The sequence below is a fragment of the Buceros rhinoceros genome, unplaced genomic scaffold, assembly GCF_000710305.1.
Source record: "Buceros rhinoceros silvestris isolate BGI_N320 unplaced genomic scaffold, ASM71030v1 scaffold5726, whole genome shotgun sequence".
Classification (NCBI taxonomy): Eukaryota; Metazoa; Chordata; class Aves; order Bucerotiformes; family Bucerotidae; genus Buceros; species Buceros rhinoceros.
Window position 1 is genome coordinate 4,494 of NW_010419497.1, and position 21,796 is coordinate 26,289.

General features: G+C 45.6%; 1 protein-coding gene across 1 annotated transcript; it reads left to right on the forward strand.

Annotated features, from left to right (window-relative positions):
- Window positions 1-1,068: 1,068 nt before the first annotated feature.
- Window positions 1,069-20,171, forward strand: PKDCC (protein kinase domain containing, cytoplasmic; the record flags this gene model as incomplete). The annotated part of the gene is made up of 6 exons (XM_010138955.1): window positions 1,069-1,191; window positions 4,185-4,456; window positions 7,920-7,999; window positions 8,697-8,804; window positions 18,841-19,014; window positions 20,086-20,171. Coding segments are annotated over 6 exons (843 nt in total), but the record flags the coding sequence as incomplete, so codon positions are not given.
- Between the last annotated feature and the right edge of the window lie 1,625 nt (window positions 20,172-21,796).

The following is a 21,796-nucleotide window of genomic DNA, read 5'->3' on the forward strand; positions in this document are numbered from 1 at the left end:
CGATACTGCACACAAAAGTCCTTTAAGTATAGCGAGAGGCAATTTCTGGCTGGGCAAAGAGACGTTTTGGCATTTCAGTTGCTCTTCAAGCTACTGTGTCATTGAAATACATGTTGCCACTCAATGCGCAGACAATAGTCCTATGGGAAATGTCATTAAAAGCTATTTTGTGATGTCTTTTAGGCAGAAAATCAGTCTTGTTTAGCTGGGTATGGCATAACTAAATTCTTAAGCTAAACTAATTTCTCTCAGATTGAATTCTGTTTCTGCCCTCATGAATATTTTAATCTTTTTTTTTTCCCCCAGGGTTGGTTGACCCTGGCTGTACACCAGGTGCCTACCAAAGCTGCTCTGTCATTCCCCTCCTCAGTTGGTCAGGGGAGAGAAAATATAAAAAAAGGCTCCTGGGTCAATATTAAGGACAGGGACATCACTCGGCAATTACCGTCACAGACAAAACAGTCTCGACTTGGGGAGAAATTAATTTATTTCATTACCAATCCAATCAAGTAGTACAATAAGAAATAAACCCAAATCTTAAAGCACCTTCCCCTCACCCATCTCTTCCAGCCAGGTTCAACTTCACTCCTGATTTACCTACATACTCTCCCCAGCAGCGCACGGACTCTCCCAGTGGTTCTACCGCCGTTACTGATGGGCTCAGCCTTGCCCAGTGGTCGGTCAGTCTTGGATATGGGAGAAGCTTCTAGCAGCTTCTCACAGACACCACCCTTGTAGTCCCCTCCTTCTACCAAAACCTTGCCGTGCAAACTCCGTACCACGTTAACTGGGATAAGGTCCCGTCCAGAGGAGCATGCAGCAGGCACTTCACTGGCTGGGTGCTGACGATGCCCAGAAGAGACTCTGTGGGCTAACTGGGGGTTCCGAGGGAGCGTTCCTCGAATGAGAGGATCAGAAGCTGTTAGGGGTGACCTCGAGGCAATACAACATGTAGAGCTTAGAGAAATGAGCTCTAAGAAATGCTTACTTTGCACCTCATCTACGGAGAAACGGAAAAGCATGCTGAGATGCGTTACGCTGATCTTGCCTGGTTGTGATTTTTTTCAGCTCTATGGCTATTGCTACCAAGACAGCAATGACATTCCAGACACACTGACAACCATCACCGAACTGGGCTCGCCTTTAGAGATGATTCAGCTTTTACAGACTTCCTGGGAAGACAGATTTCGAGTGAGTAGCAACCGCTTTGAAAGAACTTTTAGGAGAGCGATAAATGTGAAAGAACGTCAAGCGTGAAGCAGGGGTTATGTGCTCTGCCACGCAGTTCACATTTATTAAACGTTTGCTTTGCATATGGTTACATCTGGGTTTAGAAACAACATTTAGCACGGAATTTCTGCAGTGATTTAAGTTGCTGTGCTATTTTGTGTGTGGGTGTTATCTAATTGTAGCCGGTTATATCCTATTTACATGATATCTTCAAACAGTTCTTACTTGTTAAAGCCCGACGGCAGGATTTTTGGCATTGAGCGTTGTGCTCTGCAACTGGGATTTAAACAATAGAAGGATGTTACATTTCTCTCCTGATCCTTATCATAGGTTGGTTTTTGAATTGTTTTCTACTGCTTCCTGCTCTGTTTGTCTTTTACTGGGGGAAGAGGGAAATAAATGTACACAAATCTCAAACGTGGGTTGTCCACCACGCTGGCAATTTACCAGGAACACGATGGTCACACTTAATTTGTCCAAAATGAAGCCAGACTGCAGCAATGCTTTGATCAAGGCAGCGCTGTCTCACTCAGTGTATATTGGGATGTGTTGTCAGCTGAGGTTAACTCCCGGATGTTGCAAGGCAGCAGCAGTCTTCATCTAAACCACTTTGGATGCATCTGCACCACAAAGTTAAAAGTGTGCCTGACTCATCTCGGAGACGACCCAGCAAGGTGCAGCCCACGTCTGTACTGTTGAATTCTTGCACTCTCTGAAAGCTGGTGGCTGCACAAAGGATGCCGGTCGCAAATGGTCCCTGGGCCGTGCTGCCTTCTACATCATGCCTGGGGACTGTGCGGGAGAACAGCCTTGGTCCTGGTCAGACCCGGGCCAGGCGCTCCACTAGCAAGTGTGTGTGTGTGGTTAAGATTCTGTGCCCAGGAATGTTCCCTGGCAGAGTTTATTTTGCTAATATAGATGGAGCAAGTGGTTCCTTGTGCTAAGCTTCAGCTCCCTTTTAAGTACAGGCTTAAGTGGTAGAGATAGTCATCACAGCTCCTGAAATACAGGACTTGTCTTTGGCTCGTCTCATCCAGGGAATGCAAATAACGGCCTGTGACAGCATCTATGTACAAAGAAAAGGAGCAAGAGGTACGGTAGATTATGGGCAATAAACAGGGAAGTTTCCTTCCAGCGCGGATACTTCTGAGTGAGCAATTGCAAAGGGAGCTGAGGGAGAATTAGGTGTAGGTGCTGAGCTGATTCACAGAGGTGGATTTACAGATGAGACATTCCTGTGACCGCTGTAGTGAAGTCTTAGGCAATGTTATGCTCGTTAGCCTGTCTAGGATGCAACTGATGCAGAAAAGGAGGAGAAAGTAAAATCATGTCTTCTTGACATGTGAGACTTGTTTGTCCTGAGAACAGCTGCATGGATATTTGACCTTACTCCTACAAATAATGATTTCCTTGTGTTGAAGGACTTGCAGTAAGCTTGCTCCCCAGATCAGCACCCCTGTGCTCAGCAGAGGCGTGAGATTCAGAGCAAAGCCTTCATCCCTGTGCTGAGAGCTTGTCATAGAGGGGCATTTGCAGTCCCAGCCTGGCAGCAGGTACACTGGGCAACAGCCCGTTGGGGTTGCTCACAGACGTTCCCGGTGCAGGAGCAGCAGCTTTGAGGTGTTTGAGAAAAGGCAGTAATTTCAGATGACAGCCTCAGTTTTTATTCAAGCTGAATTCTGGGTTCATTGACAATTGAAGATATATACATATTATAGGTTAGTTTGGGCTGGACGTGCCTTTTATATACAGTGTATTGCAGGATGGCACATACATGACTCCTGTGTCCTTCCAGAGGAAGGGAAGAGTGGTCAAGTCAGACATCCCATAAGCAGGCCTGCCTGTGAACTGTGGTATCCTGTAAGCAGGATAAAAAAGTTCTAGTCTGGTCAAGGGTGGAGATGATTAGGGAAGTATAAGGTAGTCCTGATGTCCCACGGGCGAAGGGTCTGTGAGGGATAACTTCAGACACGCTCAGCTTTCTTGCAAAGCACACATTGAAGTCCTCTCCTGAGTCTAGTGCTGAGATTGAATTTGGATTTGACTACTTCAATGCACACAGCCTTAACAGTGTATTTTAACAGGAAAAAAGATTATATATAAAAAATAAAAAGCCTGCTAGACTGACTAAGACTTGTCATAAATTTAATACATATAATAAAATTTCCAGTATTTAACTGTGTTTATATTAATGCTACATTTGCATTAATATGTCACGTAGTGCACTCTAAAGGAATGCGTAAATTGAAAACAGTAAGAGGGCTGAGTTCAACATTCATTGAGTTTGGTGTGTAGTAATAGTTTCTCAAATCTCTAACCTGCAATTGAAAAGTGCAGCATCAGCGCGGAGCTCCCACCCCAGACTCAGTGTGGCACATGAGAGTCCACCAAGGTGGATGGAGCTATACTCTTACCCTGAGGAACAACAAAGAGTTACGGAGGAGCTGTGGATCTCCTCTTCCTGGGAATTTGCTTCCTTTTACCCTAGGAAAAGGCAAACGTAAGAGGAACCAGTGGAAGGAAATGAGAAAAGTGGTCAAAAGGCAGGGTCAGTATGGAGGCAATACAGACACCAGCTGCAGCTGGAGCTCCAGGCGTGATGGCAGAGCGGTCTGGCCAAAACTTCCAGACCTGGAGTTTCTAAAAGAGCAGGATCAGGCTGCGTGGTCAAGGCCAGTGTGTAATGTATTATTAAAGTTAATGCTTTTATTCTATTAAAAGTAAGAACAGTGTGGGAAAGCTTCTCTACCAGCTTATTTTTCTTTCAATTCTCCAAGGGTTTTACAATGAACTATGTTAATCCTATGAAAAATACCTTAGTTGCTCAATTCAGTTTTGAGAATAAGTTACAGTGCTCACGTCAATTCGTATATTTGTGACTATATCTTCAGCTAAAGTGGTTTCACTCATATCCTTAGAAAATAATGCTAGGCACCTACGTTTTTGCCTTTCAGATCTGTCTCAGCTTAGTTCGGCTCCTGCATTATTTGGCTCACTCGCCACTTGGCTCCGTGACATTACTGGATTTTCGCCCTCGGCAGTTTGTGATTGTGGATGGGGAACTGAAGGTGACGGATCTGGACGATGCCAGCATCGAGGAGAGCTCTTGCACCAGTAACAGCGATTGCTTCATGGAATTCCCGGCGAGGAACTTCACCCTGCCGTGTTCAGTTGAGGGGCGGTGTCAGAGTATGAACGAGAAGAGGAACCTCTACAATGCCTACAGGTACGTGATCAGATGCGGTAAAAGGGAATTGGAAGTGGGCAGAAAGTCTCCAGCATCCTTTATAGTTATTCACATCGAGTACATACTGTCTCAGAACTGAGTAAGTGAAGCCGTGAATAATTGTTTAATTTGTGCAAATACGTAGCATTTATAACTGTGGAAATGTTTTGCATACTTTGAGTGTGATTCACTGCCCAGTCTAATTTTACATTGGCTTAATCCCACCGAATTCTTCACCCAAGTAGAGACTTTCACAGGAGAGGTGCCTGTGGAGAAGGGGTTCTGTTAGCGCTGTGGTGAGATGATTCAGGCAGCTTTTCTCCGGTGTGAGTTAAGAGGAGTCATCACTCGTTTTTCACCACTGGTTGAGCAAAGGGCTCACTTCAGAGTTAGAGCCCAGCACTCACCCTGTGCTCTGGCTTGATGCTCCCTGCCATGGTAGGGTTATAACAGGTCCTGGGGAGCCATGGGGCCACCCAGACACTCAGTTGTTGACTGTCTGGGGCATAATCCCAAACCTTTGCCCCCCTCCCTTCTGTCCACAGCTCCTGTCTCTGCGCTGGGGGAATCCTTCCCATGCTGCTCCTGCTCCGTGGCAGCGCCATGCCCATGGTGGGGGATGTGTAGGTGACAGGTCACACTGGAGCAGCAGAAAGCATTCAGCCCGCGTGTCCATCTTCCAAATTTGATTCTAAGTGTTCCTCCAAATTTATGGCAGAGTCCTTCTGGGCAGTGGCTTTGTGTTTGTGGACTTGGCTGTCCTCTGTCAGCCATCGCTCTCCTCGGAGGGCTGAGCAGGATGCTGGGGACCTGTGTCACTGCTTTCCGGTGAGCCAGCGGATGATGATCAGTGCTGTGCCGCCGCTCTGGCTGCTGGGCGCTGCTGCCTTGTCTGATCCAGATAGGATGGAGGATCTCAAAGCAATGCCATCATGGTGCGCTCGTTTCTTAGACTTCCCTTTCAAGTATCATGCCATTCACTGCCTGCCAGACCACAGCGAGGAGAGGCTGCTCCAAAGAGAGTCTTCTGCTTTGGTCCCAGGACGCTCACCAGCATGTGTGTTGCATTAGCTGACCACACTGAAATGGGCTGCACCACATGACAGCCATCTGCAGTTGTGCAGTGCAGTTTTTAGTGCCTCCTGCAAAATTTTCCGTTTTCATTTGCTTGGTAAAGATCTTGCTTAGCTTGCTAGCTTTTGGTTAAGACCATTTTACTGGTCTGGCTAAGAAAACTTTAATAGGCAGCCATCCATCGTAAGCGGGGATATGTCTGCGGTGTGGTGGGTTCGCGGCAGGTTGCTGGTCTTGCTGAAGGAAGCAGTCTTCTTCTGTTACAGCTTTTAATATTGCCTGTGAACCATGCACCAGTGTGTAACGAACACACAGTGCCCCGGTGTTTTCAGCCCCTGCTTTTGCTTAATTCGATAGAGACAGTGGGGTTTTGTTCAACGGTAGATTCATGGCTGCGACCACCCACGCTAGGGCGTTAGCAGCAGACTCTGCGCACTTGTCTTGGAAGGCTAAATCCTCACGTCGTTACGGAGAGGCTACGAAATTTCATAGTTTTGGGGATGCACTCTGTTGCTGTAGGGTTAGTGATTGCGCTCAGGAAAGGGTTGCTGGTGCCATTAGGTAGAAGTCAAAAGCAACAACATGTCAAACAATGCATAAACCCCTTGTAATTGTAAAATACAGCGTGCTCTGGCCTTGAAAGCATAATTAGGTTATCTAGCTGGTTTCTTTATGAGGTAAATAATTAAAGGAGAGAAAACATTTTGGGAAAAGCTCTGCTATGCAAGAACTGACTTTCCTTCTGTCACAAATGTGTCTCTATGGGTTTTCCTCCAAACATTTGGTGGAACAGTTTTACAGCACTGGACAGTTTTAGAAGTGAGGGAAATTAATATTTTTAACCATTAACCAATGGCTGAGATGAATTTTCCATCGCTGATGATTCTTAAATTAAGATCAGATAGTTCTCAAAAAGAGACAAGAAAGGAAAAAACAAACTTTTGTAGGAACAAATGTAAAAGAAACAAATGTAGAAGGATCTGACACTCTTATGTGGATCACAAGGGATGCCACTGGCCCTGCAGCTGATGAATAACAAATGTTCCTGCAATTAAGTTGTGCAGGCGCCAGTGTCTCTGCATGTCAGCATTTCACATGTGGGCGTTTGCGTTAGAATGAGTCGTGTATTTCTACAGCCACGGAAGGCAATAACCTCCATGACTCGCATCCGCGCAGCGTTTAGCGGAGTGAACGACAGCTACTGGATTTTTGCAGACAAATTGTTCATTACAAATGTTATGCTGCTCTTTGGAGTTTTGTGTGTATTTATATTGGGTGTTTCGTACTCATCACTGAGAAAAGCTACCTGGGGATAATCCTGCTTGAGAACATCATAAATACTCGTACTGTTTTTGTAAGGGATGTAAAAGGGAGTTACAATCTCAAGGAAATATCCGTTGTGTAAGTAGAATATGTCAGCTCAGGAATACCTCTGGGTGATCAATTTTTGCTATCAGTAACTTAATTTCTTTGAATTTGTGCCTATGTGAGATGTCTGAGCATGAGTCCCTGGAGGCCTTTGCATGCACAGTGTGCTCTCTGTGTATCAAAAAGCATTTTCTTTGCTTTGCAGGTTAGGTGAAAGCAGAGCAATTTCCCTAGTGTGTTCCTGTTGTGCTTATTACCTAATATTTATGTCCTGTAGTTGTTTATATTGTCAGATCCTGAACTGTCCATCTCCGTATTAGGCTGCTATGACTCTGAGTTTGCGATACTTGGTAGTATTGGCAGAGGAATAGAAATTTAAAGGAACATCGTGAAAATTAAGTGTGCATCCACTGATGGTAAAGGCATATTGGTTTTGTCTTTTGTAATGGAAAGTGTTAAAATGGAGAGTATATATCCTTGAGTATTCTTGTGAATGCATCCTGAATGTAGAGAAATAATGAGAACAGAGAAATTGCAGTGGCATTAAAACAATAGAAGGTGGTTTTCTCCTGGTAATTCATTAGAAAGTCTAAGAAGACTGCAGAAAAGCAAATAATATAGTAAATTCTTCAAAAATTAGCAGAAATTTGATTTATGCACTTTCAGAGTTTGAAAAAAAGAAAACCAAACCCAACCCCCAAACCCCAAGACTTCTGGGGTGTTAAAGTACAGACAGCTTTGCAAAGAGTCACAATCCACAGCAAATTTCTGTATTAATGGGACATTTACACGTAGTTACAAGGCAGCCTTGTGTATAACCGCGGGGTCCAGGTGTGCCGGACAGCTGCATGAGTAGTCTCGGCTATGTATTTATTTGACTGTAGAATATGGTGATATTTCCTGAATAGGTCAGTGGCTTATAAGCAATAGGAATTTTATTCTTTATGTTGATCAATAGTTACCAGGCATTTTTAAACTCTTTTAAAAAAATGTTTCAATACGGGTTACTTTTCCATTGCAGGTTTTTTTTTACGTATCTTCTTCCACACAGTGCTCCATCCTCCCTGAGACCGTTACTGGATAAGATAGTCAATGCAACAGGTAATCTCAATAAACACGGTAATGCCAAGTATTTCCTTTTTTAGTGTGACTGTCATGCTTGGGATGGGGAGGATGCTGCTTTTATGTTGTCTCCAATAGAACCAGGTTGGTTTTCTGTCCAGAGTAGAATTTCTCCCTTACCGAGAAGGCCAGAATGGCCCCATATACCAGAGAAATCCCATTCTGAGATTTTGTCTGGGCTTCACAGAGGTATTTACTTCCTCCTGAAACCTCAGGACTGGGGTGAACTCCATCAGAACGCAGTTCCTTGTGGAATCTGGAGGAACATCTGCCTCAAGAAACAAGAGTAGTTGGATGTGCCTGTAAACCTGATTTGAGGGTTTTTGGTGTGTTGTTCTAGGGGTTTTAGACCTTGTACTATGTGCGTTCAACAGGGAAGTTAATGAGGCTGGGCTATAGCTGATTAACAAGCAAAGCCTTTGGAGTTCCCTGTATTGGCTGAAGTTCGTCCCTCGTGGAGAGCTCACCGCAGTGTTTTCTGGGGTTCCAGTGGACAAGCCAGCCTTTGACGTGCCTGGCTCATGTCAGGTTGGAAACCCAGTGTGGAGTAACTCAGGGATTTCACGTCCCCATCACGATAACGCCATGGAGCAGGGCACTGCTGAGCTCTCACTCTTAGGGCTTTTGCTGGCAGGTTGCTCCTCATCTAACTCATTGTTTTTCTGTGCTTTCGAAGGAGAACTTCACTGGGGAATAGACGAGACGGCTGCTCAGCTGGAGAGAGTTTTGAGTCTGTATAAGAGTGGAGAGTACCTCCAGAACACGACCAGGCTGCCGAAAGCTGGTAAAGAGGTCTTTCTTGAAACTTTAAATCAGAGACGTTGTCTTATTTTGAGGTTTGAAAGGGAAAATGTGCAGAAACTGGGGCTCAGTGGCCCTTGAAATCATGCACATGACAGTCTGTTGTCTGCTTTTTGCTTTCTCGGTGCCTTCTGAAGCCCTTCTCACTACATGATGTAGCTGGACATCCAAAGGTGTGAGCAGGCTATAATGGGCATAAGGAAATCCAGCAGAGCATTGCTCTTTGTGGCAGATTTCTAGAAAATGTTTCATCACATCCACACGCTTCTTTGCTCTTGGAGTATCAGAACCTGCCCAGACAAGTTGGGGGGAATCTAACCAAGATGCTCTAACCCTCTGTGGGTTTTCTGGAACTGATGGGAACGTAAGCACTTGTAGAGCGGAAGAATAAAATTTTCGCTTGCTTTGCAAGAGGAAAATGATGTGTCCCTCAGCTTCTGCTAGCAACAGAATAAAAAAGAAAAGCAAAAAAAAGGCCAGGATGAAAAATAATAGTATCTTTTTCATAGAATCTTTGCAGCACCACAGGTGTGTAAAAAAGGCTATTCGAGCAGCTGTGATACGGAGGGATTCGTGTTCTTACCGGAAGGGTAGCTTGTGGAATTACACAGGTCACAGAAGATTCTGTATGTTGGAAATGGCTGTTTAGTCTAACAATTGAAAAAGCTGTTTTGCGAATTATTTTTGTGTATATGCAATATTCACGTCAAATTGTCAACATAATTGACTGCAAGTTGATAGGAAAATTAGGGCTTTGCTGCAAAAGCTCAGTGAGGAGGGAAAGATGGGTTCTAAGTGAAGATGAATGCTGGCACAGGGGGTTTGGAAAGTTCAGCGAAGCACTTGCTCTGTGAAAGAGGCACAGGAGCCAAATTCATTCCTGTCGTGGAGCTGTTAACCTCAAAGGGCCATGACACCAGGGATGAATTTGACCCACTTATCAGAAAAATTCAATATTTATTTTGTTGTAAAATTGGCAGGAAAATTGTTGCAGGTGTTCATTTAACTTTCTAATTTTCAGCTTTTCATCACAATCTGTGCTGAGTGATGCCTGTCAACGCAGCAGAATTATTTTCAGCAGTACAATCAGTAGTACAAACACGTCCTTTGTTGAAGAAGTACCAGGAGGGCTGCAGTTTTTCTGTGATGCTGGTTGATTCCAGATTTAACTGCTGTATCAGGACAGGATGAAGTTTTGAATTTTAGAGCGCTGTCAGGTTTGTAAAGAACCTCAGGGAGAGAAGCTCAGGATGGCGGTAGTAAACGTAACAGTGCAGGTTTCTGTAATCCAGAGCAGAGCTCCGGGTGTATTTGGCTGCTGTAATAATTACACATTTTTGTATTAGTTTAATTCCATAGAGTCCTGGATAATGACACGTATGTTCATAGCTAGCTGCACGGAGCCCCTTTTATTTGTAGGCTGCTGCTTGTGAAAACAGCATGAAAAAAGACATTGAAAGTACAGAGATGCTTTGCATGATGTGTTTGGCCAGTGTACACTAAAGACTGTGAGTGTAACGTTGAATTCCGTGACAGGAAAATGTTCCTAACCAATGGCAAGCCTGAGGATCAGGTGTCTTAGTGGAAATTACACTTAGATGAGATACGTTCTCAGACTCAGCTGCCATGCCTTTAAGATGTGCAGGCCTGGTTCGTGTTTGTTCTAAGACTACTTTAACCAAACAGAAAAGGGGTTGTAATTTATTTCTATTTTAAGGCTCCCTTTCCTTGCCAGAAAAGTATGAAGAAGTCATATTGTGAGGGTGAAAATACACCTGCTTACCTGTTCGTACCCTTTTATTCTGAACATATTCCTTCCCTAGCTGGTATTTGACTGGTAATACTGTGCTGGAATTAATTTCTAATAGTCTCAGTCTGGAGATTATGGAGGTAGAAGTTATTAACTGGAAATTATCCAGAGATTATGGAACAAGAAATTCTCCTGTGGTACAGTGAAGTTACAGGAGAGGGTGACAGTGGTGCTGGGAGGGTCTGGTGTCCAGGTGATCAACCTCTTTCACTGGCAGGACATTCCCAGCCGAGCTGGCGTCCTGACCACTGAAAACAGGGATGAGCGGCCGAGCAGATCGAATACTTTGTATAGCTCTTGGTGAGCAGAAGAGAGGGAGACGGGGCGAGAAGGGACAACTGTGATACTTTCCCAGGCTCTCAGCTGAGGTCCTGCTTTGTCTGCGTTTGGGATCTGGGAAGACTCTGTGTTACTGTCTTAAAGCAAAGAACAAAAAAAGTTGTGGGGATGTTTTTAAGCCTTTTCTGCCTTGCTCTACAGTATAATGAAGGTTCAAGGCAAGTGTTTTCCAACCCAGTGCTAGGTGAAGATAAAGCTAGAGATGACGGTTTGATTCTCAGACCAGATCAGAGTTAATCAGAGCTTTGTATTCGTTTGCTGGTGTGCCAAGGTCGGGCAGCCACAAGTTCATATTAATTTTGCTCCAGACGATGGAAATCTCGCAAGGTGACTGGCTCCCAGGATTTTCACTCCCTCAAACAGTAAAAATGACAAGAATTAACAACGCCAGTCTCCTGGCGTGTAAAGTGTTGTGACAAAATAAGGCCTTTGTGGTGTGTGATGTGTTTTGAAATCCGAAAAGCAGAATTAGAGGAGAATTCAGATCCGAGATTTGCAAGATTTTGTTTGTTTTCTTTTTTGGGAAAAGAAACCACAGAAGGTTCAGGTCTTCTGAATAAGTCTTAGGTCTTAATGCTTTGAATTACCCATTGTCTTGGATAGAGCACTGTACGTTTGTACTGGGAAAGAAGAGATCGCCATCTCTGGCCAGTGATCTAAGGCCGTGACCAAAACATAAACTTGGAGGAAACAGTCTGTTATCTATCTGAACCTGTGTTTTCGAAGGGAAGACCTCCTCCTATGAACAGCACAAAGTGAGAAAGGAGATTTTCATCATGGGTAGGGAAGGGACATGAAGAAAGTTCTCGTCAGCCCTAGTGTTCCCATAAATAAAGTTTAACAAGATGACACAGTCATATTACAGAAGGTCTTGGATATTAAGCTTTTACCGTGCTTCAGTTGTAAAAGATTTTATAGTGCTGTAAATTATATTACGCTCTGGACTTTGCTTTAGTATCTTAGAAACGGGGTAGAGGCATGGGAGACATTCGATATCTATGTATGTGTGCTGTAATCATAAATTACACTACTGTTAATGTTACGTAGAAACATTGCAGTGTTTAAAACAACACCATGAACAAATACTTTTATATTCCATTGACCGTTGGTCTCTCTTGCTGGAATCCAGAAGAATGTGAATTAAGACAAGAACCATGTATTTCTTCTGACATATGTTATCTAAAAATGATTAAATCATTCTATTAATTATCCAGATTAAGAAGACTATAAAAAAAAAAAATCTACTGATGTTCATCAGTAAAGTCCTGCCCCAGTGTCAGCATTTTTATTACTTCAATCAAGTGATGCTGATTTGTGCCAACTGCGTGTCTGGCCCTTGAGCTAAGCCCCAGCCCTTCAGCTAACTCAGAATTTACTCAGAAATGCGTGAAATCAGCTAACACTGGTAAATCGGGTAGCTTTGTTATTCATTAAAGCTAATAGATGACCCATTATTAGGCCTGAGGGTGTGCAAGATCTCCGAAAGGTGCGATTAGCTGCTGCTGCTGGTTGAAAGTACGTCCTCCATGCTAAAAAAGCTGGAAGGCTGGACATAAAGCAAAGACACTTTGTGTTTCCCTCTGTCTTAAGACAATTTGGCAGCATCGCGCTATATGTAAACATTTACAGTGTTTTGAAAAAATATTCTGGAGGGTCACTATAGCAACCTGCTTAGGAAATTGTAAATCCACCCAAGAATGATGGAAATCGGGGGTGGCGTGTGTTTGTGCACATGTGCATGTGTGAGAGAGAAATTTTGCAAGGTCGCTGGGATATTGTTTGAGGCAGTTTGTGTATCCTACGGCAGGGCACGGCACGAAGGGTAAACGCGCGCTGCTGAAGGCGCTTGAAGGCTCAGCTGGCAACAGACCACAGCCTGGTCCTTGCAGCCCAGATTCCTGCTTTATCTGGCACTTGTGCGTCTGGTGTTTCTTTCCCAGGGATGTTAAAGCTGCTTTGTGAGGGGGAAAGGTGCACAGGGCTGCAGGCACAGGCAGAAAGTCGCCCTCCCTGCCCTGCCTTGCTTGGAGGGCTTTTGCTTCAGCGGCCGGGCAGTCCCAGCACTCGGAGGAATGCAGGAGCAGGGTGCTTTGCACCCATACGGCACTGGAAATACAGAGGGGCTGTACGGCTGGACAGCCACCGGTTGGTTGTTGATCACACACCTCTCTGCCGTTGTGCAAACCGTGCTCTCTTCACGGAGCACCATGTTCTGCTGTCGCTGAAATTCTTCTGGGTTTAACTTGGCAACATACAGCAAAGTGCTTTCTGCTGGTGGATCATCTGGTTGGAAGAGACCTTTAAGATCATCGAGTGCAAGCACACACCCTGCACTGCCAGGGTCCCTAAACCATGTCCTCAGCTCCTTTCAGGAGCACTGAAGTCACCACCAAGTGTCTTTTACAAATCCTGTAGGCATCTGTCTTTGAACCTAAATACAACCCCCCCCCCCCGCCCAGGTCCCTAGACCTTTTGGCTTGTCCGTCATCAGCATCATTGTTGTTATGAGCAAATGGGCCAGATGCAGCTCACAGGCATCCGTGGCACTGGTTTGGGCTAGTTGCCATCAGTAAATCAGTGTGCATCTCAGAGGTGGCCGTGGGTGCAGAGCAGCTCCGCAGCCCGGTGAGCAGCCCTGGCAGGAGAAACACTCCAGCTGCCTTCTGTTAACAGGAATAAAATCTAAGGGAACATATCGTTCTCCTTACTTATTTGTGTTCCGGTGACGGCTGCATACCCATTTAAATATGGCTCTACTGTAAGCACAATAGGAGCGTATAAAAAGAGGCAAAACAAACTTTGTTTCCAGCCTGCACTCAGGAAACAGCCAAAGGACAGGAATACTCAGCAGAGGAGCCGGGCTGTTCCCAGTCTGATGGCAAACCTGTGTCCTGCCAGGCCCGTCTGTCCTTCTCAACAGTCGGGATTTGTCAGAAACGACTGAAAGCAGAGACGTGCGGGATACACCTAGCATGTCATTTTTACGGAATGTGCCAAAACCCAGCTTTTTGTAGCACATCTGTGCATGCGGCTTTGAGAGGCTTGTTGTCAGAAGCGTGTTTAAATGTGAGGCATAGAAGCATGTGGGAAATTTCAGCATAAAATGAAGCGTACTAAACCCTAAGTGTACTACTGCGTATTTAGGATCCGATTCTGTTCTCCATAAGCTCCCTGGGAATCGGTGGGGACCGTTCGCCGAGCAAAACACTGCTCAGTACCACTCTTTGCTGAGATTGGCAAGATCAGGCTATTTCTGCTTACTTGTAAGCAAAGCAATTAAAAACAAATCCAGAGTCGACTGCCAGTGCTCCTCTTGAGAGAGGAGGAAAAGAGGAGGGAGGAGAAGGAGCGACATGATTTCTCTCTCAAGGATGAAGATTACCGTGTCTGTGTCTCTGACCCGTGGTGTATTGGCAGGTGATAACTAGAAAAAAAGCACTGGGCAAATTTCCAAGGAGTAGCTGGAGTTGGTAGTAAAAATGAAATCTGGCTGCTGAGGCTGAAATAAACGGTCATTAGGACTGATTAAAGTCAGCTTTAGGGTGATTCAAAGTAGCTAAAAGGGGGAAACCACAGGCGGGTTCACATAGTTTATTATATACTTGTGGAGTTGTTTATATGATTCAGTCTAGTGCGGTGAAAATGAGTATGTTTATAGATTGTAGTTGGCTTTGGGACAACGCAGGTGATTTTTGACTGGAAACAAATTTAGAATAAGAATTTTAAGTACTGGCTTTCTTTTATAGCTGCAGCAATGCTGCAGCTTGCTTTTAAAGATGCATCCCTTACCTGTCACAAGAAGGTGCTCGGTTTGAGCATCACGGTGGCTGTCCTGGGGGCTGGCTGGTGCTGTAAGACACTTCTAAGAAGATTTTGGCCTGATCGAAACAGCGTGTGTAGATTGACCAGAGCAAGCTTGTAAAAATAGTTTAAAACCTTTAAAAATATCACAAAACCAAACTGCTGAGGATTGCCCAACTTCAGCATAGCAAGTTATTTTGAAGTCTCAAAATGTCTACAGGGCAGGAAAAAAGTCTCCTAGTAGGATTGGGCTGTATACCTGTGAGCAGGGAATCAGCTCCCATATGCTAAGCTGGAGTAAATCTGTTGTAAATGGCATCAGGATCAGGTTTTACTGCATTGCATTTAGTTGCTTCAATCCTCACGAAACCAGTAGATGGAGAGAAGGGTTCTCTTCCTGTTGTGATACTGGTAGGAGTGTCTTGCATTTCTCTCATCTGTTCCCTGCCGTTACCTTGATAGACTTTATTTACTCTCTGTCAAGCTATGTGTATGTACGCAAAGGTGTAAATTTATGGCTGCATTTATACTATTAGGCAAGTATTTATTGGTTTTAAACACCATTAGTCTGGAAATCGACCAGAACTTTGACCTTTTTATGATGTGATTTACTGCCGTGAGCCTTCAAATTCCACGGACTCCATTTAAGCAGGTTTGAGGTCTTGGCAGGACAAAAACCTGAGCTGGAGCTGTCTTTAACCAGCGGAGTTTTGCTTAATTGGGCAAGTAACTGCACTGTCGTGACCAAGCGGAGCATTTAAAGGTATAGGGGAAGCCCAGCTCTCCTGCGGGCTGGCGCTAACGTCAGTGCCGGGACACATCTTCTCCATGGAGATGTGCATCCTCCAGGACAGTCCTTCTGGTCATGCGAGAGAAGTGCATTTCTTCACAGCTTGGACAAATAAGGGCTTAGGGGTCAGCTCCCTAATTTGTCGCTGTGTAAACAAGAGATTCCAGGGATGTTTGCCTTCGCCATGCAAACGGAGAAAGCAGCTACCTTGCTCTGCTTGGATTAAATAGATGTTGGAGAGAAATGTGGTTTCCTCAGACCAGTGCTTGGCTGGTGTTGGGGTGAGTCTCCGATCAGCTCTGTCTGCAGTAGTTTAAGGGGAGATCCCATGTTGGCTTCCTGGGGTGTCAGGAGAGCCTGGCTGGTTTGGGAATGCACGACAGGGTGCGGTGTCCTGCTCTCTGCCCTCAGAATCACAGAATCATTTTGGCTGGAAAAGGCCTTTAAGATCATTGAGTCCAACCGTTAACCTCACATTGGCAGGTGACCACTAAACCATGTCCCTCGGCAGCACATCGACACAGCTTCTAAACCCTGCCAGCGATGGGGACTCCACCACCTCCCTGGGCAGCCTGGGCCAGGGCCTGACAACCCTTTTGGGGAAGAAATGGTTGTTCAGGTCCAACCTAAACCTCCTCTGACACAACTTGAGGCCGTTTCCTCTCATCCTGTTGCTTGTTATTTGGGAGAACAGACTGATCCCTGCCTCACCCCAGCCTCCTGTGAGGGAATTGTTGAGAAGAAGGTCTCCCCTCAGCCTCCTTTTCTCCAGGCTAAGCACACCCAGGTCCCTCAGATGCTCCTCATCACACTTGTGCTCCAGACCCTGCACCAGCCCTGAGCCAAGCCTGCCCCAAGCTGAGCTGTGCCAAGCCGAGCTCCGTGTGGCCACCTTCCCGTGGGGATGCTCCTGGGGGAAGGCGCTCCCAGGCAGCCGCCCCTGCTGCCTGCCATGCAAGCGGGGAGAGGGGCTGGCTTCCTGCCTTACCCCTCGCTGTATCGCACTCTCCTTGCCACGGGCAGCGTAGGCAGGAGGCTCAGGTCCCCACACTGCAGGCATTCAGTGGCCTGTGGCCATTGGGGGAGCTGCCAGAGGCTGCCTTTGTGGAGCTGGTGTGACTCTGTCCTTTCACTTAGACTCCAGTGGGTGTATTTTCACTTGTCTGGCCCTTGATGATCTCCCAGCCAAGGAAAATGCTCTTTGCATGTGGGTTGTGCTGCTGTGTACCTGTTACATGACCCTGTCCCCATGAGTCCTTGCAGGTGGTGGTGGCTTCCCTCATGAGGGAGCTGGCAGTGTCCGGTGAGGCGTGCAGGGACAGCCACAGGGATCTGCCGCATGGTGACACCACCCTAAGTACTGGTGTAGAGGTTTCCATCCTCTCCTGTACCTGCAAGCCAGGTCCTCACCATCACCACAGCTATTGCTGGACCAGCTCTTCTCCATTAATGTGTCCAAGATGCCCAATGATGTACCAGGCTTGGTGACCTTGAAAAAGTCAATGGAAAGGCAGAACTTTATCTCCTGCCTCTGACAGAACATCAGGTCACGTAAATCACTGCTGCTCTTTTGAAATCTGTGTACATCAGCTCTAGCCTAACCCCTGACAGCTGTACCGGCAACAGCACGGAGAAGAAAGATAGTGCTTGAGGCATATCTGTGCACAACAGTGTTTAAAAATTGACCGATAGTTCAAAATACGGGACTTGCAGACAGGCTGCTGCCTTGCACGGCGAATACATGATGTGACGTGGGGCTTGGTGCCCCGATGCCCTGTCTGAGGGATGCTGCAGCTCCCTGCCAGCCCCAGCCCGAAGCCTGGCAGGCTCCAGCAGCGCCCTGGGGAAGGCCTGGGGCACCCTACCTGCCAATGCAGAGAATCAGGCAGGTGCTTCATCTCCTGTGGCGGCAAAGTGCCATCATTCTGTGAGCGTCCTCTGTGGTGTAGGGCTGGGCACAGTGCAGTGTGAGGTGTAGCCTTGTAAATCTGCGGGTTTTTTTCTTTATTCGTGTGAATCTGCAATTTCTGAATTAATGAAAACTGGTTTCTTCTAAGTGGGACATGATCAGCTCTGATTTTGCTTCTTGTTTGTGAATGTGTCATATGATGCTTTTAATGAGATGGGCTGTAAAAAAAAAAAGCATTTAGTGCATTTGCTTCTCACTATTTCAGACTGTGTGATGTGAATGAGCACTTGTGGACGTGAATTTCTTTTCCCAGCTGAAATACTGGCAGTTCAGAGTAGCAGACACTCTCACCACTGACTCAGTGGTGTTCCTACAATGTGCTGCCTGAAATATTAGCAGGCTGAATCTGCAACATCAGGCAGAAAACGCCCGAGCGAAAGTGGCTTAAGAATAGGCTGTGAGTCAGGGCCGGCAGCTCTGGTTTCCATAATAGATACAACTAGAAGAAATACAGAACGTTACTTATTTTTTTGAATGGGATGTAGGGGGAAGAGAGGAGGGAACCATAAATTTGTGCGTCCGGATGCTGACTAGAAATGTTTATAAATGATTAGTTGAATTTGCTGATGCGTTCGTTAGAGAACGCCCCGTCAGCGGCTGGGAAAGTGAGAGGAGAGGAGCTGTGAAGAGAGAACAAGAGGCAGCTCATAAAGGCCAGTGAGACTGAACGGCAGCCAAGGGAGGGGAGTAATCAGCAGGGCAGCGCGGAGGCGCTGGGCGAGGACCACGCTGACGTGCTCCCGCAACTTAGTTGTTTTCTTCTCTTCGGAGGCTCATCCAGCAATTCCCCTTTTGTGCTAATCCGAGCGAGCAAGAAAAGTTTGCTTAATTAAAAGCCTGTCTTTTCTTCCTTGTCTAAAGGAGCTGGAGGAAAATAGCGTGCTCTTCTGAGGGAGAGGGAGGGCTGGGAACGCCTGGTCGGGTCTCACCCCGACAATCCCGCTCACTGTTAAGAAGTAGGACAGTGAGTCAGTTCATTCAAGTGGATGCTGTTTACTCAAAGGGACATTCTTCCTGTAAAACTCCTAATAAAACCAAAGCCTCGCCTACACAGTGGGGAAGGGAAAAGGGGTTTGTGCACGGACTGTTTATTTACAGACGCTTTCTGGAAAAAAACGTGAGAGGAAGAAAGGAGGAAAGGAAAAGGAAAGTAAGGTGCAGAGCTATAAACACATTTGGGAGTAAACCGGAGCTGGTCCGGTCTAGCCTGTCACCTTTTCCATCGTACAGCCTGCGCCTAAGCTGCTCTAATAAACCTTGCCTCTTTGCTGGAGCTTTCAAAACGATTACCTTGCTCTGCTTATTTGCAGAGTACAGACGGGTGCCTGAAGCTTTTATTCCTGATGAGAACTACAGATGCTGGCCATCTTACCATCACAAGGGCTGCCTCCTCTCCGTGTTTGACGTCAACGAAGCCATTGAGATCTGTGACAGCTACTCCCAGTGCAAAGCTTTTGTCCTAACTAACCAGACAACTTGGACAGGTAAGTCACAGATGCTGCGGAGCAGAAGCAGCATCTGAGAACCGTATTGTGACTGCTTTAATCCTTCTGGTCTTATTTATCATTCCCTTTGCTGTGTTGTTCCTGATTCATGAGCACTTGAGTCTCTGAAACTCTGAAATTTGCTCAGTGGTTGAGGCATCCTGTTGGCCACGTGATACTTTTTCAGAAAACAGTGTTATGGGAGCCCCCCCCGAGAGGCAGCTGGGAGCACATAGCATGTGATGGTCTGACGTTTAGAGAGAGGGAAGGCAGAGGTTGGGTAGATGTGGAAGGCATCTCTGTGACCTCTGCTGCACAGGAAGGTGACAGCACAGGTCCGTGGGATGGCAGGTGCTCCTCGGGAGGCAGGGATGTGACTAAGGTGCCAGGTCAGTAAGCATAGGGAGATACAGGAGCTGTGCTGTGGGTGAAATACCGGTGGGTGAAACTGCACCAAACTGAGCCCTCCCTGGCCTCAGATGAGTCCGTGGCAGGTGCCTCACACTACCCAGGCTCTTAGCACTTGGTGCATTTTATATGAGGAGTAGAAACCTTGTTCTGGCCTGCTTAAAAGCCAGAGCTACAAAGTGATCAGCAAGAGCTATTTCAGAGAAAGTCGTGGTTGACGTAGGTTGCACCAGTCAGCTTTGCAAAGATTCAAGCCCACAAAGGTGATTCTGCTCCTGTGCAATCAATCAAATGAATGTCCTTCATTTAAGCCATTATCAGTGGGAGAGTCTTTGAATACTTTTTTTTTAAAGATCATACGAAATCTGTATTAAAATCTTCAGGCCTTTCATTCATCTACCAGGTTAGCTGTGCACAGCCGTGTCTTGTCCATAATGAGATGAGTAAACCTGCTAAAACCAGAAGAGATTCGGTGTCATTTTAGGCAAAACCATTTCAGATGTGAACCAGCTGACGTTAAGAGAGGGTTCAGTCTCGGGCTGCCTGAAGCATGCATAGGTTGAAGAACAGTATGAAATGTCAATATTTTAAGGTAGGCAAAATTTGCTCATCACTTCTGTTTGGTTTTTTTTTTCCTCCCACCCCTTTTCCTGTTCAATACAGGTCGGCAGCTCGTCTTCTTCAAGATGGCCTCAAATCATATCGTGCCTGATCCTGACAAGATAACATATGTGAAGGTGACAGACTGACGCCTAAAGTGGCTCAGTCGGACGCGTGAGTGACACGAGCTGTTTGTGTATAAATATAGGCAGCTGTTAGGTGACCGGAGAGGTAATTGCACTATTACTCATTCTAACCTATTGAGTGCCAAACAAAACTTTAAAGAAATAACCTGCATGACCAGGATGAATGTGCAATAAAACAGCATTTTGAAAATGTGATTTAAAAAAAAAAAACCCAAAAAAGCAAAAGACAAGATACGATACACTGTTAGGGTATAATTTTGGTTATAAATCAGCTGGCAGCTCTGGCTTTTCTAACCAAGGTTCACAGAAGGCTCCTGACCTGTGTGTACTCGTGTGTACAGGGATGGAGGTTGATCATGTCTATGGGAAGTCTGTCTCCTCCACGCTGATACTTATTTGGGCACGTACAATCAGAGCAGAGTTACTGAAGCCTATCAGATCGTAAGCTGGAGAGCAAACATTGCCGAAGACAATCAGCATTTGAGGTAATGCTACCAGATGTGCGACACCAGCGTGTTTGTCAAGAGAAAGCGATTGTTTATGTTGGGAGTTGCAAGGCTGGAGCGTATTTTCGGTTTTGCTTCCGATGTTATCCGACAGTTTCATTTTTAATTTAAAAGAGCCATTTAGTAGGTCTAGCGATCACATAAGCATGTGAATAGCCCTGCTGAAAGGGTAGGGACATACCCAAGTGCCGAGCGCTTTGCTGGATAGGGATAGGCCAAGCATATGCTTACAATTAAGCCTGTGCTTAAGACTTTTGTTGAGTCAAGTTTGAATTGTTCAGGAAGCCACATCTTTGACAGACTGGCAAAGCAGTCCAGCTGGTAGAACAGTACGAGTTTAATGACTATCTTGCAGTCGTTCGTGTTTTTTATCATCAGATCCTTGGTTTTCTGAGGCACTGCTTGCTAATTCTTAGAGTGAATGAAGTAAATGACCTTACTGTCAAATGAACGCTAGCCTTAATTCTCTATAAAATGTGTTTTACAGGCATGATGTGTCTAGAGAATTTGCTTTCAGTGAAAGCAATAAAGTAAATGCTAAAGTGACCAATGTCATACTGTTTTGTAGTTTGTACAGTCAGGAAAAGAATGTGCTTTTGTTTCTCAAATTGTTTATTTTTGTAAAAAAAAATAAAAGATAAATACAATTTCTTTCACACTTGATATTTTTTTTTGTGCGTCATAAATAAGTACCTGAATCAAATGAAGACTTAGATATCAACTTAAGCCTGGGATATTTTTTCTAGGAAGGAACTGATGTTGTTCCAGTGGCTCCCAGGGAAGGGTGCGTTTCTGGGGTACGTGGTGGCTTTGTCTACGCAGTCATCTGTCACGAAGCGAGTGACTGTTAGAAGACAACGCTCGAGCAGCCTTTCCTAATCTGTTGTTTGAGTCACACTGGTACCAGTCTTTAAAAAAGTTTGGGTGAGAGCAGAGCCTGCAGGAAGTGCTCATAGGACTAACTGGGGTATTTTCTTTACCAAGGAGGGTAGGTCAGCCGGAGAAGCCGGGCAGTGGTGTGACCACGCAGGAGAGGTGAGCCGACAGTGACACCATCGGAGAGTGTGTCTCGTCTCCCCGTGCTTGCTCTGAGGTCACTGATGCCCTAATGACTTCTGGCAG